The 26079-nt window shown below is 48.5% G+C and overlaps 1 protein-coding gene across 1 annotated transcript; it reads left to right on the top strand.

Annotated features, from left to right (window-relative positions):
* The first annotated feature begins 98 nt into the window (after positions 1 to 98).
* Positions 99 to 25182, top strand: R-l (rudimentary-like). Its single transcript, XM_077692776.1, has 12 exons — positions 99 to 465; positions 543 to 641; positions 4088 to 4249; positions 7049 to 7152; positions 8136 to 8277; positions 11335 to 11463; positions 14845 to 14978; positions 17823 to 17952; positions 20879 to 20960; positions 22855 to 22953; positions 24103 to 24332; positions 24986 to 25182. Exons 1-11 carry the CDS (start codon positions 334 to 336, stop codon positions 24294 to 24296), a joined length of 1407 nt encoding a protein of 468 aa, XP_077548902.1. The 5' UTR covers positions 99 to 333; the 3' UTR covers positions 24297 to 24332; positions 24986 to 25182.
* Positions 25183 to 26079: the final 897 nt, after the last annotated feature.

Here is a 26079-nt window from a genome sequence, read left to right as displayed (position 1 = left end):
CCATCATCATCATGGTCGTTGCCATGGCAACGTCTTCACGTGTTGCTGACTTATGTTGGCTACTGGATCGGCCGAAGTGCCGTGTGTTGGCCGGTCCGGTCGGCGTCGCAACTCGCAACATCTGCGCGGGCTATCCGAGGAAGGGAGGTTTTTGGATGCGGTTCGGGTCCTCGTGCGAGACCCTGAAAAGTGCGATTTGTTTCGGCCCACCTTGATCCAGCTTCCCCGTTCTGTTCAGCTACATCGGCTCACAGCTTCGTTCGCGCCACTAGCGTTCAGCGAAACCGACGCGTCCGCGCACGTGGTCTTGCCTTTTCGACTCGCAGCGTTACCATGGGCGAAAGCTTGGCGTGCGAACTGGTCGAGGCCGGGGCCCTCAAATTTGGAACGTACACCCTGAAGAGCGGCATCAGTTCGCCCTTCTACGTGGATCTTCGGGTCTCCGTGAGCTACCCGAAGCTTCTCGTAAGTGTCTTCACCGAACAGCGGTCGTCGATTCGCGTAACCGCGACACTGAGTGAACGAAATCCCTCGCCTTTCAGCACGACATCGCCACTGCCGTTGCGGCGAAGATCGAGGAAGACGGAATTCAAGGCGATCTGCTGTGCGGCGTTCCTTACACAGCACTGCCCATAGCCACGGTGAGAGTTTGCGCGCGATGAAAGCTTGTTTGCTGGCGTGTGCTGTCTTGTAACGTAAAAACTTTTTTTTGTTGTTGGTTAACGCTACAAAAAAGAAACAGGGGTTCGGAAAAAGAAATAATACATTTTGTTTTGGTTTTTGTAAAGGAAAAGGAACCACAAAAACACACGAAATGGTTTCGAATCGCTGAGGGAAATAAATCAGCAAATGTAGACCCTTGTTCAATGTGCGGTTCTGACTACAGACCGCGCTTGCCCGTAATTGCTATGCTTCATTAAAAAGCTCCTTGTCCTCAGACAACCTGCTGCAGCTTTAAAAAGCAAGACACGACCCTTACGCAATGCTGTGGAGAGATTCCATTCGGATATAGCATTTTACACTGTACAGAGAAAAGCTTTATGACAGCAAACACGAGGATACATGCTGCTCAGTAGACGCAGCGCACTCTAGTGACGGGCTGGTGCGCACTCATAGTTTGCACGTTTGGGGAATCCACTCTCTGAAGTAGTTTGTTAGGCGCCTAGAAACAATTGCAGAAGAGGCACATGCAGATGAAGCGGTGTGTCACAAACCCCTCCCCCCGATAGTTGCGTCCGCTAGCAAAAACCAAAGAAGAAGGGCGCGAGACAACAGTTATTTATATTTTAGTAGGGTGGCCGGCCCGTGAGTTTTCACGTGTGCCGAGATTGCTGGGGTGAATAAATTCACAACGGAGATGCTCAACTACGTTTTGAATTATATAGGTTTACTGCACAAACAAAAAGATTACAGGGCACCGCCCAACACAAGAAAAAGGAACCTTCACACTGCCATCGGCCTGTGCGCGCAGGCACTAATCCGCCGTACACTAGGCGCACGCGCGCGCGGGGAGATTAGCGCACAGTGCTAACTAAGTAGTAACACAACAAAGGAAACCCAAATACACAGGGGGGCCACTATGGCGACACTCGATTCACCGTGGCCTATGCCTTAACCTTCGACCTCAGACTCGACACGCGAAACACTCTAGAGGCAAACACTTGTTTAAGCCTCGACAATGCAACTACAAAAAAATACTAACAAGTATGCAACAGGCAAAACACTCTAGGGGACAAACATCGTTAACCCTGACACAGCATTCACTATATGACCCTAGCAGCTCTGCAAGCTGTACACGATACGTGAAATGCCCTCAAACATCCTTACCCTCGACACCGACAATTCCTGCACACAACACACGAGAACCAACTCTCAACTCGTTAGTTACAAGTGACGCTAGAAAAAAAAAAAACCCGAAGGAGGCGGATATCTTAATCCGATGCAACAAACAATTACGAGGGGGAGGCACGGCAAAAGAAAGTCTCTACGAGGCAAGGAGAACCCGCCGGTTCACCGACGGAAAGTCGCGACGAGGTGGAGCCGACCTCACCGGGCAGCCGCTTACGTGTTTCGGGGCTCCGGGGTGCAGTAGCTGGTCGGCCATGGGACTCGCGGCGACGGGCGAACTCGAGCGTTAGGCCGTGGTCGTTCTTTCGCGAGCCTACCGACGTACATCCGCTAAAGCGCGTCAACCCCGGACCCTTCCCCGCGTAGCGCGTTCACGAATCTCCAGCTGACTGCCCCCAGCGACCGCTTGCGCTTGCTTAAATAACCTCCGCCGGCCGTCGCGTAGACCTGCTCCAACGTCTTCCCCATTGTTCCTCTGGTACCCCCCTCCCAGAGCCCCCGGCCACGATCGCGCGCGCGCGTCCGAGCTAGCGAGCATGACGTCACCCCTCGCACCTGCACGTCCTCTGGAATGTCGCAGCCCGCTTTTGTCCTCTTAGCAGGCAGGGCGAAACAAAGGGCGTGAGCACCAAGCTGAGGGGACCCCCCGGGTTCCTCAGCGAGGCGCAAAATGGCCGAACCCTGTCCGGGAGGCCGTCATGTCGGCCGCCCGAATGTAAAAAATGGAGGGCCTGGCCTGCAGTTTGTGACACGGTGTAAGGACGTCGACACGTTCAAACAATTGTTCTTCGTTTCCAGAGTAAGTTGTAAAAAAAGACCTTTATCCTCACGCCCTCACATTTCCAGATACCGTTATGTAGCTACTGCAGCAGACAATAACACAATCATGTGGTCTCGGGGAGTGTGTCCACGGAAGGCATGAACTGTGAGTTTGCACGTATGGAGTGGCATGCGTTCCTGTGTTTACTGTCACAAAGGTTTTGATTGTACGTCTACGGTGATGTCTGTCATGTTTCAGTTCCTTTTTTTTTTTCTCCCTCGATTCTTTTGAAAGTGCCTAACGTTACGCCCAGATGTAACTCGCTGAAGTCATATCCAGACGTAGCCACGAAAGAGTTGCATCCGATTATCCGCAATAATGATAGTAATTAATAATTACCATTGACTCTGAGTAGTCAGTGGAAAGAATGCAGTCGGCTCGTTGGATAAAAATTGAGACAAACTGCTCTTACCGATAGTTGTGAAGCGGACATGAAGTTTGGACATAATGATAGCTGCAAGTGTCCATTAGTGCTTCCAGATGTAAATTCAATAAAATCAGAGAGACTTCTTGTGAAGCGGACGGGATCTGCGCTGTATTGTCTGGATGTAACTATAGCAGTGACATAACGCTAGCCATGGCCTGTTCTTTTTTGTCTGCTTCGTCTTTCTTTTGGTACTCTCAGCTGCCTCTGAAAAGCGCCAAGCCAGTGCAGCCTAGAAAAGATGCCACTTCTTGTAGCACTGTCAAAACAGCACTAATGACAAAAATCATGTTTTTTCTTCTCTTTCCCTTTTGTTTTTCCAAGTGACAAAAAACAAAGTACTCAACAGTCATTTTGAGGACACGAAAACAAGAAGCGAAAATTGAATGGTGCACCCTGTGGTGTGGGTCATACTCCGACGATCCTCCGCATGCGGCTGCCGTGTAGACGGCGCCGGCGTGAGAGGCAGGCAAGAGACAAAGGCAACCGACGCCAACCTCCAAGGGGGGTTTATTCCCAAAAACCTCCCCTAGCTGGCTCCGTCTTCTTGGTCATCAACGAGTCCCGTGTTGCTCGAGCGGCCGGAGTCGTTCGACTCTGCCGCTACCGGTGGACGATGGTCGGTCCAGGCTGGCGGGGAAGACGCCGGGTCGCTCAGCCGCCGCACGCCATCTCGTCCTCGCTCGGAGCGGCCGCCCGGCGCCGCCGAGCGCTGCAGCCGAAGTCGTCGCTCTCCGCGGCCGCCGCACGCCGAAGTTACTCTGAGCTCCCCGCTCCCACGTGCGCCGGTGGCGCCATCTCGCGACGTGCAAGCGAACCCCACTATTCTTGCAGTCTTGTTGTGCAATCCCGCGCAAGCCACGCGGCCCCTTTGAGCGCTGCCGCGTACAGGTCGGGATCACGGGCAGCCACAATTCCCACAACTCATAGCAGCTGCTGACCGTACGATGCGGTATTGACACTGTATTTACCCCTTGCGCCCGCCTTGTGTGCAGATAGTGTCCATGACGACCCACAAGCCGATGGTGATGGTTCGCAAGGAGGCCAAAGTGTACGGCACCAAGCGCCCCATCGAGGGAGACTTCCAGCCGGGCCAGACGTGTCTCATCATCGAGGACATCGTGAGCAGTGGCTCCAGCGTCATCGAGATTGCCAAGGTGGGGATCCCGTACTCAACTCAGTGAGCACACTCTTCTCAGAAAAAAAGAATTAATTTATTTGTTGTTGATGATGATGATTGTTGGCATTACAGTGTGAGGGAGGGGTGAGAAATCACACTAGAAAACACTGAGTGCAGGTTGTGTAAAACAAAAAAACAACTGAAGTGACGCAAAAAGTTAGCCAACCGATTTTTCATACCTGGAAGAGCAATCCGAAAAATTTGCGAGTCATTACTCCTATAGGAAAGCCGGGAAAGTCCGAAGTATCCAGCAAGTCCGAATTTTCAGAGTCCGAAAAAAACGGTCGGCTACTGTACAGCGGCACGCAACGGCAGCAAACAAAATTGAAGTATGAGCAGCGGAGAACTTTATCACGCAGAGAAATGGGTACGGTTCCTCAGTTCAGGAGCCCAGGTGACAATTTAGCGATCTCTGCCCTGGAGACCAGTAGTTGCTGGGTGTCCAGTCCACCCACTTACAACTCGGGAAGGGGAAGAGGAGGGGAAAGAGGGCTGGGTTGTGAGCATGCCCGATGATGGTGGGGGTTAGGGTGCCTGGTCGAGAACAAAGTTTACATTCTCCGGGGTATTGGGCCAGGTAGAGGCGGTGTGGCCAGGTGGGGTTGAGGAAAAGGGTTTGTGTGAATTCGACGGAGAGTACTTTTTCTTCATGTTTGGGTAGGTTGCGACTATCTCGTCTGCAGGCAAAAAGCTTCACTCGACTTACGAGCTCTGTTGTCACTCATTTGCATGCATGTAGTGCATGTAACAATACCTGGACATCGGTAGTGCTGCCCATTCAGTGATCTGTAAAAAGTTTTGCTGGTAGTTGGATTGAATTATGCGTAATATATAAAACATATTCAAAAGGTCATATTTATGCTTGATTCCATCCATAAGGAGCGCAGCCACCGTATGCAGAAATTGCGCCACTGATGGTCACACCATCAGTGGTGCGCCATGGTGGCTGTCACCATGGTGGCTGTTGCTTCATACTATACAATGGTCCACCTCTACTGTAATTTTCTCTTCTCAACATGTCGTGATAAGCAGTGTGGAGCTAAAGAATTTGGCCTCCACGCTTGACTCATTATCAATTGCCCTAGCAGTATGGTTTATATGTATACGACAGCAACCTGAATGTGTAAAGCTATCCATATTTTTGTTTATTTATTTAATAAACACTTTACAGAAGCTGACATGGTTGCCTGATGTATTACTGCGTCTTGTGACCGGTGTGCGTGCCTCAGTGGATGCGCGTCGTTTTACACTTGCCATTGAAGTTACCTTTGCTCGATCTTAAGCCACCATGAAAAAAGATTTAATATTTTAGTTGTTTTGTTGAAGTAAGTGAATGAAGGCACCGTGCATAAATGATGAATTTGTCTGGGTGGTCCACCCAATTCACCCAAGCCACTTCGAGCAGCTTACACCAGGACTTCATTGGCGGCAAAAAAATGTAAGGGAGGTCGGGCTCGAGAAGCATTTACTCAAGAGCAAAAAAATGTTAATCAGAAGGCTCCGGAATGAAAACTCGCCATGTTTGTTACCTAGAGCCTCAATTTCATGATTCTTTATCAGATCAACAGTGCACACATTACTCACACACAAATGTTCACCAGTTATAGCCCTGCTGGGCGTAGAGTTTACCTTTGATGGGCATGGGCTGAATCAGTCGGAACCATTTAAACGGCTATCGAGAAATGTCAGGACCTGGGTCAGAAACAAGGCAGCGAGGCGCAAATTACAGCGGTGCCTCCTCATGATTCAGCTGCATTGAATACCCCTTATATGATTTTGTTTTACAAGCGCTAGCAATAGTGTATTTTAATATTTCTGCGGTCAGCAGTAGATTGTTCGGAATTGCAGTTTCATTGATTGATTGATTGATTGTAGGGTTTTAACGCGCCGACGCAACGCAGGCGATGAGGCACGCCGTAGTGGAGGGCTCCGGATTAATTTTGACCACCTGGGGATCTTTAACGTGCGCCGAAATCTCGTACACACGGGCGTTTTTGCTTTTCGCCTCCATCAGAAAAGCGGCCGCGGCGGCCGGGAATCGAACCCGCGACCTCGTGCTCAGTAGCGCAACGCCTTAGCCACTGAGCCACCGCGGCGGGTAAATTGCAGTTTCAGGGCATGATTTATGCGAACTTTCATACAATGTACTCCAAGCATTCAAAGGTTGCGCGTGCTGATATCATAAGCTTGTCATATGTCTCAATTACTAGCATCGACAGATTTGTACAGAATTGCCGTGTTTAACCTCTAAGCGGACTGTGACCATTGCCTCACTGCGGGGGGATGTGATTGAGTTGCTTCGTGCTGGCTCAAGAATCATGCCCTTTGCACTCACATAATGTCTACCATATTTATTCGAATATAAGGTGAGGTTTTTTTCCAAAATCCGTTGTCTCAAAGTCATACCCCACTTTATATCCAAAGCTCAGAGTGTATATATGGCGATTTTTTTTTTAATGCCAAACTGCACCCTCGCTTTATAGTCGTCACCGCCTTATAATTGAATAAATACGGTACCTGAACTGCCTCCTACATAACTGAGTCAGCTAACAGAATGGGGTTGTCGTCTTGTGTTGGCTTTCTGTATGCATACATAAAGATGGGCTTTTGTAAGTCAGACGCATTCAAGTTTATTTGCTCGTTTGTCGGTGTTTTCCAAAGTTTGTTTCCCACTCGAGCTTACAGCGCTGCAGCGGAATAAAAAAGACCTCACCGTAAGCCCACTACTTTTGAACATGTTCCCGAAAAAGTGAACTTTTGTGTGCATGTTGTGCAGGCGCTATCCACAGCCGGTCTGGTGGTGACTGACGCACTGGTGTTCATGGATCGGGAACAGGGTGGTCGCGACAACCTGCTCAACTGGAACATCAAGCTGCACAGGCAAGGGCACTCTCCCTCGAGTGTTCCTTAACCTGAACACTGACTTTGTGGAACACATATTGAACTAGGGAACTTGTGTCAGACCCACGGAGGGATAGTATATAAGAGGTGAAGTGGCCCGTTGTGGTGGGCACAGGCAAGCGACCAGGTAACGTCACAACGAATACCAAAGCAGACTACAAAGCTTCGTTGCTGCAACGGCGAAGGAGAGGGTAGCGGCACCTGATGGGCGAAATGATCGTGGCCACAATTCATTCCGAATTTGCACAGTGAAATGCTGATCACTGCGGCTGCGTAGTTTCATCTCCTGCGACAGATGCTGCCAAATGCTTGTGTCGTTATCTGGCTGCCCTAAAAAGCGACGTTTCCCCATCATTCTTGTTCTTACTTCATGGCTGGAACTGAGCGTTTACCTTTGAAAAAGAAAAAGCGCAAAAAATAGACTTGCGACACGTGGAGAATACACAGCACAAGCGCTTGTCCTTGTCGTTTCTTCATCTGTCATGTGTCTATTGTTTGCACTCTTTTTTTTTTTTTTTTGAAAAATTATGAACCAACTCGCCCAGCAGCAGATTTTTTAAGCTTTCACCGCTTGGGTGCTGGGAAAACCCATTTTTCAGAAACTTACATTATGCACTTTCGAAAGCACTGCAAAGACGGACTGCAAGAAAACGTTCGTTTTCTTTGAGGGTATGTGTGATCCCTTTTTTGACTCCTTTTTCCTGTACCCATAAAGCCCACATCACATTTCCTGAACGCACGGCATGAATTTTCGAATGTCCAACCTGGTGTTGCTTCAACATTAGAAGAAAAATAATTTTGAAACCGCAAAGTAGCTGGCATTTGCGACAGCGTTGACGGGCATTGAGCAGCTGGAGGCAATGTGAGAGGAAATTCTCCTCCTGTTAAACATTGCCATTTGTGTGGTTGGAAAAGGAAGAGGAAACGTGCCTCGTCAATTTCCCCTGGGTGGCTACACGCAGCATCTTCCGCATCACGAATATCCTGGACATCCTGGTGTCGAAGAACCGGCTGAGTCCCGAAGCGGCGAAAGACGTTGTGGCCTTTGTGCAGTCGGTCAAGGCACCCCTTGTGCCTTCCCTCACGCCCCCGTCACCCAAGAAGGTGAGTTTGTGGGTGGAAGCTCATCACATTGAAGCACACGTGTCCCAGTTTCTTCTAAGATACATGCATCGCATTCACCGGGCCCCCAGTGCTTAGCTCATTTGCACAAAGAGCTTCACTATAAATTATACCGGCTAGAGAGAAATCAAGTGGTGCAATTGCGTGCCTTCGTGGGCGCCGCCCGAATACCCAGCAACGTTTTCCCCGCACTTGGCTTGGCTTGGCTAGTCGCATGGCTCCTTTTCGCTCCTGAAGCCAAACTCATAAAAAGAGTAACATTTTTTTGTTGTTGTTGTTCAATTGGAATTAAGCTTCTGAATATTTCCCAACGAATTAATCTTTTGGAGCTCAAATTTTTTACTCCTAAAACAACATTAACTTTTAAAAAATAAAAAAAAAATTGTTTTTTCTGGCGACACAACTCTTCTGAGCTTGTGCACGGGCCATGCCGGGTGTAAAGAATAGGCCGGATCACGCGAAACGAAGGGAATGCTCTTGGTACGAACGAGAAGACATTATATTCACAGACTTCACAGGACAGAGGTTTGGATCAACTACGAAAGGTTACACACTAAATGTTAGACGAGTATTGTTAAACGGGAAAACACCGGGTGGTCCGCTCCAGCGCTCGCAACTACAAGGTCCGCGACCATCCCCGCGTAAATGTCCCAAGACCAGAACACGCTCACAGTCGGTTGTATAAGGATGCGGGTGCCGACGTCGCCCTCGTAGCGGTGCTTGCGTCGTCGAGGTTGACTCAGCAGGTTGCGAAGCCAGAAGAATCTCAGCCGGGTCAGCTGAAGGGCTTGCTCCCGCCTCGCGCCTGGTCACGCGCCGTTCGGCACGCCGGAGCCCGGTAGACGGTAGTCCGTGCTGGCGACGATGCCCGGGCCTTGGTGGCGACACCCGGAACCGTGGCGGAGACTGGCGACGGTCTTGCCTCGCTGTGGCACGTAGACCGGACGTCTTATGCGAGTTCTCACAGTGCCGTGCCCCGTTCCATCCGCCTTGTCTCCTAGCTCGGTCTCGCTCGCTCTCTGCCCGTGCCTCGTTCGCCTTTTCTTCCTCTAACTCAGCAGCAACTGCTTGGTCTTGAGCTTCGTCTTTCTAGCGTAGAATACGGTGTCATTCCCCTTCCCGGGTATGTTCCATCACACCGGGTAACGATGGAACGCTTCTCAATACATGATGGCATGCTCGCTGAAGCTGAAGCACGGCTCGCCTGGACGTGGGCACCATATTTCTCTCTGGTATCTATCAGTACAAAACTCTGTGCTTTTGCGATTGGAGGTGTGTGTTGGATCCTCGATTGGGAGAAAGTAAGTTCATCGGTGCCAGGCTCCACAGTGAAGCCACAAAGGGCGCATTATTGGTGACACCTTTAGCCCAGGAGAGACGGAAACGAGTGCGGAGTGTTTGTAGACACTGCATCGAAAGGTGTGGTGACTCGACAGCCATGTAGAGGGCCACATCTGGCCACCTGTCAGTTTCGAATAATCCACAGTGGGAGCAAATGTTCCACTGTATGCCAGGGACAGATGCCTAGCTTTCGCTGCAAAGAAAAAGGCTTAGCTTCGAGTTCAACAAGACCGTTTTTAGGAACAACTGCGAAAAAAATGGTGGGGGATGCTTGGAAGTTTCTAAGAATGTCAAGGAGGAAGTGTGATTGGACCTTCCATTGATGTGCTCTTTAACTACGTATCTATTGAACTTTGGTTGCGCCCCCCCTGGATGGCACCCACCAAAGCTCGTTCCACTCACTAACCATCACCAGAGGCCTTTTGTACCTCTTCAAGGCGGCTTATATTGCACGTGTTGCAGCAGCCTACCCTCCTCTGGTGTTAGTTTTCTTTTCCCAGCGCACGCTTCCAAGTGCCGCTCTTATTTTTTGTACCTTGCGATTTTCTGTACCTCATGACATGCATGCTTGAAACACAAACATCTAACACCTAGTGGCAAGTGCAGTTAACGACGGAATGTAGAATGCAGATAATTAAAAAGCTGCACGTTCGGCTAGGTTTAACTCTCAGCCACTGAAACGAAAAAAAGAAGTCCTCATTTAGCAATTACTACATTGAACACAACTAGTGTGGCTTAACAAGAAACTAAAACTACACATGAACACAAGCTCTGAAGAGTACTTAAGTGCAATCTCCTGGTGCTGATAATTATCCGTATAAAACTGGTGGGGCCTCTTCTGAGCAGCCATATAAGTGGTTTTTTCGTAGATCTTTGACCCGGCATTCTTGCTGTTGTGCCAAGGCGATACTTGCGCGCGCCACCCCTTTCTGTTCTTGTCCGTTTTTTTTTTTTTTGTGTTGCACGAAGTTATAGACTTTTGTGGACTTTATTTATTTTGTACTATTGTTCTCAGTAATATCTTGGAAGAGGTCAAATAAGTTGTGCGCATTCTTGCGAGTTGCGGCACAACAAAATTTCACCATTTTTCAGGCTGACAAACCAGACTGGCGAACCTTCGCAGCATAGCTAATTCTGTACTGGAGCAGGCACACTACTTGAAAGTGCCAGTGTTTTCTCAGTGCGAGTCGGAGAGAGTTCTTTGGGGCTACCCCACTAGCGGTTTTACTTGGGCTAACGTTCGGTTTTTCATCACGTCCGTCTTTTAATTGGCAGTTTTTTCCACTGCTTACGTGCTGTCTCGGTTGTGCAATGCCGTCATGCTGTACTCACATTGGTCTGACCCAGTCTTGCTGTACAGTAATGAGCAAAAGTTTATGGGAAGCAGCAAAAGTTTACAGGAAGCATGATATCAAGATTTTTCTTTGCAGTTGCAGACCACAAAGGGTTGTGTACCTGGGAGTGGCTGTTATCTGGAAGAGAAGTAGAGATTTGCCAAAAATGGTCCTAAACAAATTTACAAAAACTTTCGCTACAGTGTTTGGGAACCCTTGCTCAAGACGTCCATGGCTGCGTTGTTTGCCTATGTATGAGCGGTTGTCCTAAAACACACGCCGCCTAGCGAGATAAAATTTACAAAATGGTTCGCCACAGTGTTTGTGAACTCTCGCTCACGATGACATCTGTGGTGGAACGCAGGAGACGTACGGTCAGCGCAGCCAGCTGGCGCGGTGCGTACTGTCCAAGCGGCTTCTGGGCATCATGGACGAGAAGAAGACCAACCTGGCCGTGGCCGTGGACGTCACCAGCACCAGCAAGCTGCTGGAGGCAAGGGGCCCCTCTCGTTCACTCCCTCTTGGCACCCGATAGGGCCCAGGAAGGCAATGTAAAAGTTCGTTCAGTTTGAAACAAATAGCCCTTGGTAACTCATTCAGCCCCATTGCAGCCTTGGAGGGTCTTTTTTAAGAAGGACACTGCTCCTAATACCACTTCTTTTAATTTTCAAGCAAACTTTATGAAACTTGTCAATCGTGCTGCTTTCTCCCCACTGATTTTAAATATGCCATTATTTTTTCAGCTGGTCAATTAGTTCCCAAGATAATTGGAGATAGTTAGCCATTTTTGGTCAAACAATAAACAAAACAGTGTTGGTCATAAAACTGTAACCTTTGTGTTTTCTAATACTATGAACCCTGGTGAATGCAATAATCGAAGCAGTTTTTTGGTGCATCGCTTGGAACTAATTTTACAGCTCATTAAACTTCTGTACACCAAAGTGCACCAAAACACCAAAGTTTAATGAGTTGTAAAATTAGTTCCAAGCAGTGCATAAAAAAATTCCCCGCATTTCCCCGAGAGGAAGAATGTGAAAGTGCGAATGCACGAGTTGAATTTGCGCGGTTCGGTAATGTTCGCGAAAGAGAGATCACACACACACACACAACTACAAAGAAAGAAAGATGCATTTATTCACAGACACCTATTTGTGTTGTCGTTGTACTTGATTGCTAGAGCGGATCTCAGCTTTGAAATTTCGTGTCTACTCCTTTAAGCGGGTGCATTAGCCCTTCTCACGCCCGATTCCTGGCCAATCCCCCACGTGGGTATGTGCCATGTCAGCGGCCAGGCAGCGCGCGCCCATCTCCCCCCGTTGCTAAGGAAGACGAGGAGCGCGCGCACTCGCAGCTGTTGCTATGCGGACGGCGGCGGATGCTTCAGGCTCGCTTAAGAAGTGCATTCGCACTTAAAAAAACTGCTTCGATTATTGCACTCACCAGGGTTCACAGTATTGGAAAATATAAAGATTACAATTTTATGACCAACACTGTTTTGTCTATTGTTTGACCAAAAATGGTGAATTATCTCCAATTATCTTGGGATCTAATTAAACAGCTGAAAAAATACTGGCATATTCGAAATCAGCGGAGAGAAAGCAGCAAGTCTGACGAGTTTCACAGAGGTTACTTGAAAATTAAAAGAAGTTGTTTTAAGACCGGTGTCCCTCCTTAACTGAAATCATGCAAGAAATATTGAAAAATTGAAAAGCTCAAAGGCTCAAAAAGGCCTCACTGCAACCGCCCAGTCATCTCTCTTAGCGGTGGCTTCGGTTGGCAGTGGCCAGTTGCACAAACAATATTTCTATGATGCCACAGAGTAGTCGCCGGAAAGTGGCTGGAAAGTTATCATTTCCTGATATGTTTTGCTTAATATCCCCCTTACTTTCTTGAAGTTTGCAATTAAATTGGTATTTTATTGGGACAAACGGGCCTGTTTGGTGAAGCAAACTTGTATTTTGTCTTCAGGCCCCTTTAGCACTTGTGGAGGCGTGCGTGGACGTGAATCCTGGGAGACTTGTCGATGACGTCTACCACATTGATGGCATTGTAGTGGCCGTTATTGACATTGACAGCCACGCAGATGTCAGTGTCAGCAGTGAACCCTGGCTCTTCTGGGATTGAAGGCCGCTTTTAAGTAAGGACAGCTCAACGAGGAGCCTGCCTTTGGTTTAGGTTTCTGCGATGATCTGGAAGATGCCAACACTGTTCTGATGCGTTGTGTACCTTCACTTGTGCATTGGGTCCTTGCTCTTACTAGTCTTTTGGGATCTCATATTCCTGCTTGACAATAAACTTTAACATGGCCAAACGGGCTTGCATTACACGTCCGCCATAAGGAGCTGGAACATTTGAGAGCTAACTATGTCTGGGAATTTTAAAGAGATGAAGTGGGGGGAAGCTTTCTTCTGGATCTGTGTCCAGTTCTTTAGGGGACATAGTAAATCAAGTATGTTTGTCACGGGGATGACAAAAATTGGCATTGTATTGTTTTTTCTGGCTGGATGCACAACCTGCCTTTCCAGCATCCACTATTTTGTACACAACAAAACCTGCACTGGTGTTCGGAAGCTTGCTTTACTATTTCCTGAGGTGCACTGCTCTAAACAAAGTGATGCCACTGTTCTCATCTGATGCTGCCCATTTTAGAGCCACCGAAATGATACTTGTGAAAGTGTGCATGATAATACAAACCTGTGTAGATTTTAGGTTCGGGAAGGGGAAAAAAAAAAATATGTGCAGCTTGCGCTAGTGGTGCAAGGCTGGAGAAACAGCAGAGCTGGCGGCCCCTCTCCCTTCGTCGGAGATTTGATTATTGCACCTCACGTGGATTTCCGAACTTTGCGCTGACAGTTCTTCATGACTGACAAGCCCGGCTCACTTTGTCCCCAGCCTTTCACGTCTCTCCCAAAGTGGACCCGTTTGCACGCACTAGAACCCGTGGCAACTGGCTTCGTGAACTCGCCATCTGTAGCATGAACTCAGCGTCTGTGCTCCCCACTTCAGGCGTTCAGGTTGGACGTGAACTGGCGAGGAGAACAGCACGCGAGAGGTCGCTTAATAAATGCTGGGCAGTCTCGAAGGTCGAGGTGGCCGACACTGGGCGCTCCTCACAAGGCACACGATCGTGCGCTTTTTTTTTTAGCTCCTCACCTGGCGCAAGCCTACGCGCAGGCCTGGGCAACACCGGGTGCTCCTCACGGGATGCACACTCACGTGCACTCAGTATTTTTTCTTGGTATTTTTTTAGATGAATCAGATGGACCAAGTTTGAGCTTAAACACCTCTGCTGTTAAAAATTATATTACACTCAAACCACACTATAGTGAATATTTCACTTCATCTACTTACACTTTCAGCGGGATGCCTGCTTGTTGATGTGTATGGTAAGCAAACCGGTGCTCAGACAAAAAGAAACACTTGTTATGTCAGTCCCTCATTCTGAGTGGTTACGTATTACTAAAAGCGGTGACTAAACGGTTATTGATTCATTTTCTTTGTCAGCTAATCATGTGGCCTATGTGCACTTTCTTGTCTTCATTGCCCTTGTGGCCGCACAAATTGGTGGAAAAAGCGGCGGTCACTTTGCTGTCGTAGTTTCTCTGCTAATGTAATGCCTGGCATGACGAGAAACACCCTCTGTACACACAAAAGGCGCACTTTTGCTGTCCGTTCTTGTGGTCTCGTTCGGGCATATTTGGGTGTGCCGTCACTTAGCCCTCATAGTTGGTGTAAAAACTTGAACCCCAGCATGACAAGGTATACCATGAGCGTGCAAAAGGCTTTTTTTTTTTTTTCGTGCGTAGTAGTGCTCTTGCTGAGGCTTAGTGGGGTGTGTGCGTTGTCTGTCCTTCCTTGCTGACCGCTTGCGCAGCTGGCCGATGCCCTGGGCCCGCACATCTGCATCCTCAAGACACACATCGATCTGTTGAACGACTTCAGCGTGGAGAGCATGATGAAGCTACGGGACATGGCCAACAGCCACAACTTCCTCATCCTCCAAGACAGGTGAGAGGGTCTCCGCTTACTCTTTCCCACCGTTCCGAAATTCTGTTGTTGAGCACACTGAATGGAGACCTGGGCTACGAGACGTTCCATAGGGGAAGGCACTGCATTAAAGGGACACTGAAGTGATATGTAAACATTGCGGGATTACTGGCACAAATTGTAGTCCGGAGTCCCCAGGCCATGTTTCGACCACTCTGGGCGCGTTTACGCGATTTTATTTAGTAGAAAAACTAATTCGAAAATGCTGTCCTCCTCTCTTTACGCTCGCCCATTTTCTGTGGCGTTTTTGTGTGACGTCGGGAGGAGCCGAGCTCGCAATTGGCTGCGCTACTGCACGGCTCCCCGTCCTTCAGGCCTTCAGGCAGAGTCAGTCGGCCCAGCGTTTCGTCCGCCGGCCGCCGACGGGTCGTCGCAATTCGTTAGCTCAGTTGAAACGAGGCCAGGACACGTTTGTGAATGGAAGAATGTGCCTTTCTTTACTTGGTTAGTTTGTACACTGTATCTAGCTCCAAGTCAAGGTCGCTTCACACAAGCGCTGCACAAGCGCACATGCGACGCTTCGCTGACTGGTACGCCAGTAGGAAAATATAAGGCCTCTTGAAGGCGGGAGAAGAGTCAGTGAAGTCAATATGGGTCCCAGGGAAATAAAATCAACTGATATTTTTACCGTACAGCGTAAAACGGGTGCGGGAAGCACTTTTTTGCGCTGGGCGAACAAGCACAGCGGTCAGCAGCACGACTACGCATCTGCGAACGCTTTTCCGTCTACGAAATGCAATTGCTAGACGTGAGCTATTGTGGAAACTCGGGCGACGCTTACTGCACGAGGGCAATACAAGAAATAGTCACCTAAGCTGCTTAAAATGCCAAAACTAAATAAAAGTGTAAACTGGTTATACAATATATACTTTACCTTACCAAGGTCAGCAGATCCCGCCCCGTGGCCGAGTGGTCTAGAGCGCTGGGTGTATCATTGCAAGTGTTTTGCAAGTCGCGAGTTCGAATCCTCGCGGGTGCGTGCTTTTTTTTATATATAAGTTAACTTTTTCGTTTTCCGCCGATGTTTTCTATACTGAGTTCGCCTTTTTTTGGGCCGCAATGTTCATTGCTCCACGAACTAGTTCACAGAACGCGCGCAGGCTTGCACTGGCGCGCTAGCGAGTTCTCGTTGGCGTGCTGTTGCCATAAGCACCGACTGCTTGCAGGCAGTGGGCACAGGCCAGAATCAACAGACCCTTGGCCTGGTGCGAGCACGCTTTTTACGATACAGGCATGAGTGAGGCAAGCTCCAAATATGGGGGGAAAGCGCATGGCATTTGAGCGCCTGCGGGGACGTGGAGGGCGTTCATGCACTGCGTAGGCCTCGGCTAGTGAATGCTACGATTCCAAGCCGTCCTGGGAGGCTTATCTTGCGCATTTTACAGCTGACAACATGGCAGAAGCGCGGTACGATGATTACTGAGATATTGAAAATTCCCATCCAACAACGCCATCGGTTGTGTTTTACAGAACCGAAACCGAAACCGAAACTTGTTTGATTGCTAACCTTGGGCATCGTCCAATCACGGTGCTCCCTCCTCCCAACGTCACAGCCTTTAGTTGGTGCGGCCGCCGCAAACCGCGCATAGTAGTTTTTCTTCTTTCGCGCTGTGTAAAATAATTACCGATTTGTCAACCGGATAAACGATGAAAAGTGGGCTAATTTGAGCCAGCCTACGCAGTGCAAGCAAAAACGGGAGCTTAACAAATTCACTTCAGTGTCCCTTTAATTTTGGCCACCCGGGGATCTTTAACGTGCGCCAAAATCTTGGACACCCAGGCATTGTTGCTTTCCGCCTCCATCAGAAAAGCAGCAACCACGGCCGGGATCGAACCGCATCTTTGAACTCAGCAACACAACGCCTTAGCCACTGAGCCACTGCAGCAGGTATAGAGACAAACTGCTTTCCCTATGCCCTTAGTGGCATTCTTGACTGGTGACTTGACATCGCCAAGACGAAAGCCTCTTTTTTTTTTTTTTTTTTGCAGAGAGCAAAAAACCATAAATCCAGAACGATTTTATCACAATCAACATTTGCTGAAACTGTACCTATATTTAAAAGAATGAGATTAATCTTCCAGCAAGATTTGCCGTCGGATAGTTGCGTTGACCTTTTGACAACAGACCTATCCCATGTAGCACTCTGTGGGAACTTTGATTTCAGGCACTCTATCTCCGTGAACCATGCATTGCGATCTGTTTAATTATGTTTTGTTACCAGCACCTGGTTGGACATGGCTATCTTATCCTGTGCGTCAAGCGAAACGCAGATTTTTCCCCCTCCTTTTGTACGTCGCATGGGCAAGTCTTGTTTGATAGGGAAAGGGTGTAGCTCTGTGGTCACTGTCCTAGACTGTTCTTGTTTGATCGACAATTTTCGCGATCTAATTCAGTGTTTACAGTAACGAAAGCACTCGAGATAAATATGGGGACAGTGGCATTCGATTCGCCGACGCTCGACTGCGCTTATTTGTTTGTTCGCTGCTTCTTTGATGTTTGTTCGCTCCAATAAACATTTGTACAAAAAGTTTGCGGCGTCCTTCACTGTGTGACGCTATGGGAATCAGTCACCGAGCCCCTTATTCTATATTATCACAGTTGCCATGAACCACCATGGTGGGGGAGTTTCGGGGATTTTTGGCTGTGCCCCACTACCGCAACAACTATGAGCATTCCAACGTGCCTTGCGTGTTAGTGTGTTTGATTATTCGCGAATTGCACAAACATGCAAGAGGTCGGGTTTTTTTTTTTTTTTTTTATGTTTTGCCTTCCTAAGCACTCTTTTGGTGCTGCGTGGCGTGCAGGAAGTTTGCAGACATTGGCCAGACTGTGCAGCTGCAGTTCTCGGGGGGCCCCTTTGCCATGCGGGTCTGGACGGACATGGTCACGGTACACCCACTCCCGGGGCCAGGCATACTTTCTGCCTTGAAGCAGGTGGGTAGGTGGCACCGCCACCACTGTGTTCTCGGTGTGCTCTAGTGGTTGTCATATAATATGTAGTGTGGAATCCCATTGGGAAGGAGATGCACCCACAACATTCCCTAGCAATGTTCTCTGTGAAACATTGCTAGCGAATGTTCCATAGCGGCAACCACACCTGCACTGTCTGCTGAGATGAGGCAGAGACAGACGCTGAGTTTTAAGCCTATACCGTATTTACTCGAATCTAACACACCCTCGATTGTAACGGCCACCCGTTTTTCGCGGCCCGAAGAAGAAAAAAAAACGCTATGTCCTCGATTGTAACGCGCACTAAATTTTGATTATTTAATACAAAAATTCAACTTTTTCTCACTTGGAGCAAGCAAGGTTTATTCCAAATGTGGCACGAAATGAAATGTGCCGGTTATCGCCGGAAAGACGGTCACCACAACGATGGTGCGAGGCAGTGTCGTTGGGTGGCACCGGTGGCACGTTATCACTCGTCGTCGCTGTCGGACGACTCCTCGCATTGACGGCCCAAAGCATGTCGTGTTTATTGCCGTCCATAGCATTGGAAATTCCGCACTTCTTAAACGCCTTGCTCACCATGGTAGGTGGGATCGTGCACCATACATCCTTTGCCCATCCGGCGAAGTCTTGCAGAGAAGTGCGCTTGATGCGGTTGCTTGGCGTCAGCTCATGGCCATCACCAACAAGCTACTCGGTGTAGAGCACCCGAATGCAGTCTTTGACGGGCTTGTTTAGCGAAACGTCCAGTGGCTGCAATTGCGGGGTCATGCCACCGGGAATCACAACAAGGTCAGTGTTGCAAGCAGCTAGCTTGTCCTTGATGCGCTCGTCGAGGTGATACCTGAACGCGTCCAGAACAAGCCTCGCGTGCAGGCTCAAGCTTGTGCGGGGTCGCTTCCACTCGGCCACCAAGTTTGTTGTCATCCACCCCTTCTCGTTTGCGCGCACGATCCACGCCACTGGGGAACACAATTCCTTTCGGGAGTGTCTTGTGTTTAAATATGAGGTAGGGGGGGAGTTTGTGCCTGTCTGCAGTGCAGCAAAGCATTGCCGTCACTCGTTTTTCATGGCCAGAGGACACCACACCACAACTTGCTTGGCGCCCTTCTTCTGCATCGTGGTGGCGGGCATATCGAAGTATAGTGGCGTTTGATCCGCGTGGCCGATTTGCCCGAGCACGTAGTTCTGGTGGCGCTAATACAAGACGTACCGCTGAAATGCGTCCAGTTTTTCCTCAAACTCCGCGGGCAACTTCTGGCATATGCCTGTCCGTCAGTGAAGTGAGAAGCGTTTTTTCTTCATGAAATTTGTTATCCAGCACCTGCTGGCCTTGAACTCCCTCTGCGTTAGTCTTTGCTGCAATGCCAACTGCATCCTCGAATCTTCAGCAGCTCTGTCGTTAGGGGTCTCCCAGCTGCACGCTGCTGCTGCGCGTACTCCGCCAGCGGGTCTTCTATTTGGTAATATCATCCCCTCTTTAGTCTACTAAATCCTTTCCAAGTCACCTTGCTTGCGAAAATTTTCTCTTTCTGCTTGCGCCAGTCCTGCACGCAAGTCTCCGGAGCACTGAACGCACGTGACGTGGCTTGATTTTCATCACTTTCCGCGCACAAGATTACTTTCTTCTTGAACGCAGCATTGTGGTGAACCCGCCGTGTCTTCCCAATGGGAAATTCTATGGTGGAAAGAACAAAGAAACGCAAAAAAAAAAGACTACGCAGACAACAAAGGTAAAGATGCGCCGACTACGAAGTGCTGGCTACCCGTTCAGTAGTCAAGCGGCCATCTTGAAACGTCGATGGCGATACGGCCATACAGCGCTGCAGTTTTGAGTCCTACTCTATTGCAACCTGCATGCGATTTTGGGACCTATTTTGCCGGAAAAAAGGTGCACGTTAGATTCGAGTAAATACGGTACCGTATTTATTTGATTATAAGGCGGTCATGATTACAGGGCTAGGGGGCAGTTTGGAGAGTCGAAGAAATTGAAATATAACATATACTGAGCCTCGGATATAAGGCGGGGTAGGAGTTAGAGAGTACGGATTTTGGGGAAAAACGTCGCCTTATATTCGAATAAATACGGTTCTTTCTTTTTGCGTGGTTGTCAGTGCGTCTTCCCAACCTGGCAGCAAACGTCAAAACATGGCGTTATGGAGATAGACCGGAGCAGTGACTACCAGGGTGTAAGCAGATCAGGGATTGGGGAATTTTCTAATCTCTTATTTTAACAGAAGGATCGGCATTCGGGCAAGTTGGTACTGGTTAAACATCTTCGAACAACGGCGTAAATACACAGACACTAGGGGAAGAAAATAGGAATATGACTTTGAGTTCTGGAAGTCTAATTGCGTAATGCGACTACAAATGTTTCAAACTATCTCTTTTTTCTCACTTACTTTTTACTTTTTCACCATAATTGGTCTTCATTAAAAGCTTTGCGTACTAAGGTGCATGCTGCTTGCTTCTGTTTTGATCCCGTCGTCTTGAAGAGCGGCGCATGGAATGGTGCAGCCTTTCCGCTTGCAGCACCGTACAAATCCACAGTTATTAACAGTTCATACTGATTCTCAGATTGTGCTTGTTACCTCGTTTCCACATCCACATCTCTAATACCTTGAGAGTAAATTAAACTGAATGAATGACAAGTGTACAAGGGGCACTCGTTATATTTGCAGAAATTGCATTTGCAGTGGGCCATGTCTTGTTAATCGCCGCTCCACCCCTTTGGGGCGTCGGGAACATTCATGGTTGACAACCATCGATCTAGATTGACAAGCGACTGTTGTAATCATCTTGTGAACATAACTGACAACATCCTTGGCACTCGGTGTAACGCTGATGCCGTCTTGAATCTGAGAGGATTTTTTCTGACCTAACGATCCTTGTTTGGTTTCTGTCCGCACAGGCCTGTTCGGCGGCGCAAGCGTGTGTGCTTGTAGCAGAGATGAGTTCCACCGGTGCACTCACAACTAAGAGCTACACAGATGGTGAGGGTTCACAGTCACTTCTGCCCTAATTGCGATGTTCGGGACGTAGAGTTTGATGCTGCTATACACTGGAGGGGAATCTGGCGCCAGTGTTTAGGGGAGCAGCGCTTCAGCAGGCATGCTGTCGTGTACTGCATAGGGACGTTTCAGTTGTCCTTGGCTTGGCCCAGAAGTTGTCTCTGAAGTTTCCTGTGACTGCAAAAAAAACAAAAAAAAAAACAATACTGTTGTTATGAAATTATTGGAGGCTGTTTTATCAACAGAAAAGTGAAGCTCCAGAAGATTTTTTACTAGCTTCATGCAAGGTGAACAATAAAAGGAATGTTATCCTTTTCTGTTGATTTTGGCTTTGAGAGCGAAAGAAGCCAAGTCAAGCCAAGTAGGAGAAAACGTTTCCAGGTGCTATGGTGGCGCCCAGGACGACACACAATTGCAGTGACAGATTTCCCTCTAATATATACTAGTATGAAACTCTATGGTTCAGGCATCCAAGGCCTAGAAAAAAAATGCTCGGGCTTTGCAAGTTGAAGGGCCCATTGCAGAGAAGTCTGTTCAAGGAGTCTTGAAGGTGCAGTCAGTTCCAGCCAGTAGTTTTGCCTGTCCGCAGTGACGATTGCTGCATTTTTTGTGGCAGGAGTAGCTTGTTTCGGGTTTGTGTGATGGCAATGCAAAGACTGAAAACTTGTCAGTGCTTCTTGCTCCCTTCTTAATGAAGTCGCCTGAGAAAAATGTTTGGCAGGTTTTTTTCATGCCTCAAGTGGAAAGTCGAAAAAGCCGAGTGGTTAAAGGGACCCTGCAACACTTACCATCGACTACTCAGAATGTATTTTGTGGTAAAGTTTATTGTCCCAGCAATCTCCTCCCTCAAGAATTATGAAAATCCGTTCACTCTCACCGAAACTACGTGCGATGAAAAATCGCACGTAAATATTCCCTCTCAACTCAACCGCAGACAACGCGACGAAAGCTGCGCGCTGTCTCCCGGAGAGGGGGGCGGCGCGCGGCGTTCTGGTCGGCGGCCTTCGATATGTCACAGGCCGGGGAGTTTCGTCCTTTTCCCTGCAACGTGGACGTGGGTCTATTTCCGGTCTGGTGCCACAAAAAAGCAGGCATGGTGGCCTGCTCGCAAGCAAGCACTCAAACTGGTAGGACATTTTTGGAGCAATAAACGTTTGTTATCGAGTGGGCTCGTTGAAAGTGGAATATTTAGTTGGTTACTCAAACTCCACGCACACTCAAAACAAAAGAAACGCCAAAAGCATGCGGACAGGTTCAGACATAAAAGAGGTTCATACACAGCGCCGACGACGGCTGGTCGTCACAGGAAATGCCAGAATTTAGCCACGAAGTTGACCAGCGACAGCCAATAGGACAGCCAGGACAGCCATGGCCCGATTGACGTCGCAGAGGCCATGCCAGGGGTGCATAATGAGGAGAATTGAAGAGAGGGCGGTTGGTTTTTCTGCGTCTTTCACGGCGATTTGCGCGCTTACCGCTTCACGTGCACGTGCAATATTTGGCTCGGGTGTTCCTGGAAGTCTAATCTAAACGTCGCGCAGGTTTACTTGCACTGCACGAAGAGTGTTGCAGGGTCCCTTTAACTGCGTGCCACCACTACAATCCTGCATCTGTGCTTATTGGTGTTAGCCTTTGTTGGTAACCGCCAGTTGCACTAACTACTCCCCTCACAGTCGCAAATTGCCATCCTTTCACCTTTTTTATCTTACTGTCCAGCCTAACTTCCTGAAGCTTGCTTTAAAACCAGCACGATTGGTTGTTCTGGAGTGGAAATTTCCTCGCAAACCAAACTTCTTTGTCCTAATGGTCCCTTCCGTTAAGTTTGTGGTGCCCAATCGTGGTTGGGTAGTTCTTGACAGCGGTTGTTCTGACGCAGCCGCAGTGAAGATGGCCGAAGAGTTCCCGGAGTTTGTGCTGGGCTTTGTGTGCCAGTCGCGCCTATGCCACAACCCGGGATATGTCCACATGACACCTGGTGAGCACACGCTCGGTGGAGTTGCCTCTCTCTTTGTGCTGAGGACTGAGCTTTGATGGCTGAGACCAGACCGCGGTGTAAGTGGTATTTTGTGCCAGAGGGCGGCAACACTGGCACCATGAAGTTCTCGTTTGGGCGTACAGTAATGGATGTTGAGGCGAACAGCATGCTTTCTTTGCTGAGCCATTAGCAGTCCCGGTGTAATGAGTGGGAAAGGAAGTTTTTCTGCCTTGAGGGACCGTTGCTATTTTAAATGTGAATTGTGTGAACATTTCATCTTATCAATGCCAATGGTGCGATGTCCTAGTGTCCGAGTTACCTACCAACCCAGCTCTCAAGCAGTGTGATCAGCACACGATGTGGATTCACTAGCTGCAATGTAGCCTGGAAACAGCTGTTGTTTCTTCTTTTTGATTGTGTAAGCTAAAACAAAACTGCTGGATGTTGAGTTTTGGAAATGGTGCCAGCAAAACGTTAGAGAATAATCAAAGCTTGCAGTTCGCACCGGTGGTATTTTGTAGTGACTGAGGCTGACCAAAACGCGATGGTTGTGAAGTTCCACTCAGTAGGGCCTGTTATCACATGTCATGTCCTTTGTCTGAAATTTTTCGTGCTTAGCGGTGACTGACCATGGAGTCCCAACCCGTATGTTCCATTAAGTCGTGGTTAAGTGTTGGCCAGACTGGCTTATATGTTGATCATAATGGCTTGAGAGCATCGTGCCTCTCTTACCACAATTTTCCTCAACGTTGATGCCAGCGTGGCTCCCAGCCATGCTTGTCTCGTATTGATTCTTGAGGCTTGGCACTATTAAGTAGGAAAATAAATTACTGGAAGCTTACTTTTATCGGAGAGAGGGAGCTTGAAGGTGCGTCAGCCTGGCACCCGTGCACGCTTACTGACAAATTTACTTTTCTCAGTGTGTAGCGACTTAATATGTAACAGATGGGGTGAGCAGCATAGCACTTTAAGCTGCCTCGCTTGCATGCAAGCAGTCAGCGCAATCATGGTTGCTTTCTTCAAGGTGTGTGTGTGTGTGTGTGGTTGTCCTGTTCAGTTCTCTCTATTCGTTGTCTCCCAAACGTGATGTAATTGTCTCCCACCACGATGTTCTCCGCTGATCACCGGGCAATGCCGCACTGTGCGCAGGCGTGCGGTTAGACGCCACCGGGGACAGCCTAGGTCAGCAGTACTGCGACCCGGCATCGGCGGTGATGGAGCGTGGCGCTGACGTCATCATTGTGGGCCGTGGAATCACAGCCAGCTCGAACCCTGTTGAAGCCGCCTTGCGCTACAAGAAAGCCGGCTACGACGCCTACCTGAGCACGCTGGCAGGGCAGTAGTGTCTCATCGGGGCCAGGATCACGCAATTGAAGTCGGTACGTCGTGTTCCCATCACTCTGTCCCTTATGCAGTAGTCATGTATGATTGATTGATTGATTGATTTATTACACCTGGGCTATGAGGCATGCCATAGTGGAGGGCTCCGGATTAATTTAGACCACCTGGGGATCTTTAACGTGTGCCAAAATCTCAAAACGAAGTCATTTTTGCTTTTCACCTCCATTGGAAAGGCAGCCACCATGGCCGGGATTGAACCCGCATCCTTAGGCTTAGCAGTAGCGGTTTATGCCTGATCTGGCCTCTTGATCAATGGTGTTACAAACGAGTCGGTGTCACTTGCTGTTCTGTAAGCGGACGTTCCTTTCACGTAGAGAGTAGCTCTTTTTCTATCATAGGAAATTGATCATTTGAGAGGGGGGAGTCTCAGTAAATTTTTGTCACGTCTTTGCGAATGACGGTTCAGGATCTATTACAGCATACAAAAATTTAGTTAATTATATTTTCTTTCTTTCAGCGCGATTTTAATTAAATAATTCCTGGGGATTAGTGCGAGTCACTGACTTGAATCTAGCGCGTTATGGCCACAGGCGTGCAGAAGCGGATAAAAATACCAGCATTTTAAGCTATAAATTACATATGGGTAAAATCAAACAGTACCACATTCCAAGAACTCATCTTTTCTTTGCAGTGTCTGGGATTTCCTTACCGCAGCAGCGATTGAAGCATTGCCAGAGGCACTGGGCTACCAGCCAGCCTGAGGCTTCATCAGCCGATCTCAAAATTTTCTGCCATCGTTATTGACATACAGGATGCCCTGATAAACTTGTTTTCAGTATGTGACTGCAGCTGTTGTCACCGTACAATAAACTGTGTCTGTTGTGAAAATGATTCTCTGTCAAATACCCCTGTCACACGGCAAATGCAATGTCATTCAAAGTGAATGACATTAGCTGTTAAAGGGACACTGAAGTGATATGTAAACATTGCGGGATTACTTGCGCAAATTGTAGTCCGGAGTCCCCAGACCATGTTTCGACCACTCTGGGCGCGTTTACGCGATTTTATTTAGTAGAAAAATTAATTCGAAAATGCTGTCCTCCTCTCTTTACGCTCGCCCATTTTCTGTGGCGTTTTCGTGTGACGTCGAGAGGAGCCGAGCTCGCAATTGGCTGCGCTACTGCACGGCTCCCCTGCCTTCAGACAGTCAGTCGGCCCAGCGTTTCGTCTGCCGGCCGCCGACGGGTCGTCGCAATTCGTTCGCTCAGTTGAAACGAAGCCAGGACACGTTTGTGAATGGTAGAATCTGCCTTTCTTTACTTGGTTAGTTTGTACACTGTATCTAACTCCAAGTCAAGGTCGCTTCACACAAGCGCTGCACAAGCGCACATGCGACGCTCGCTGACTGGTACGCCAGTAGGAAAATATAAGGCCTCTTGAAGGCGGGAGAAGAGTCAGCGAAGTCAATATAGGTACTAAGGAAATAAAATCAACTGATATTTTTACCGTACAGCGTAAAAATTTTGCGCTGGGTGAACAAGCACAGCGGTCAGCAGCACGACTACGCATCTGCGAACGCTTTTCCGTCTACGAAATGCAATTGCTAGACGTGAGCTATTGTGGAAACTCTGGCGACGCTTACTGCACGAGCGCAATACAACAAATAGTCACCTAAGCTGCATGAAATGCCAAAACTAAATAAAAGTGTAAATTGGTTGTACAATATATACCCTATATTACCAAGGCCAGCAGAGCCCGCTCCGTGGCCGAGTTTGGGGCGCTAGA

The sequence above is a fragment of the Haemaphysalis longicornis genome, unplaced genomic scaffold (assembly GCF_048455015.1).
Source record: "Haemaphysalis longicornis isolate Haplotype H1 unplaced genomic scaffold, Haemaphysalis longicornis Haplotype H1 scaffold_12, whole genome shotgun sequence".
NCBI lineage: Eukaryota > Metazoa > Arthropoda > Arachnida > Ixodida > Ixodidae > Haemaphysalis > Haemaphysalis longicornis.
Note: the sequence above shows the minus strand (reverse complement) of the source record. Positions and strands in the feature narration are given on the sequence as shown.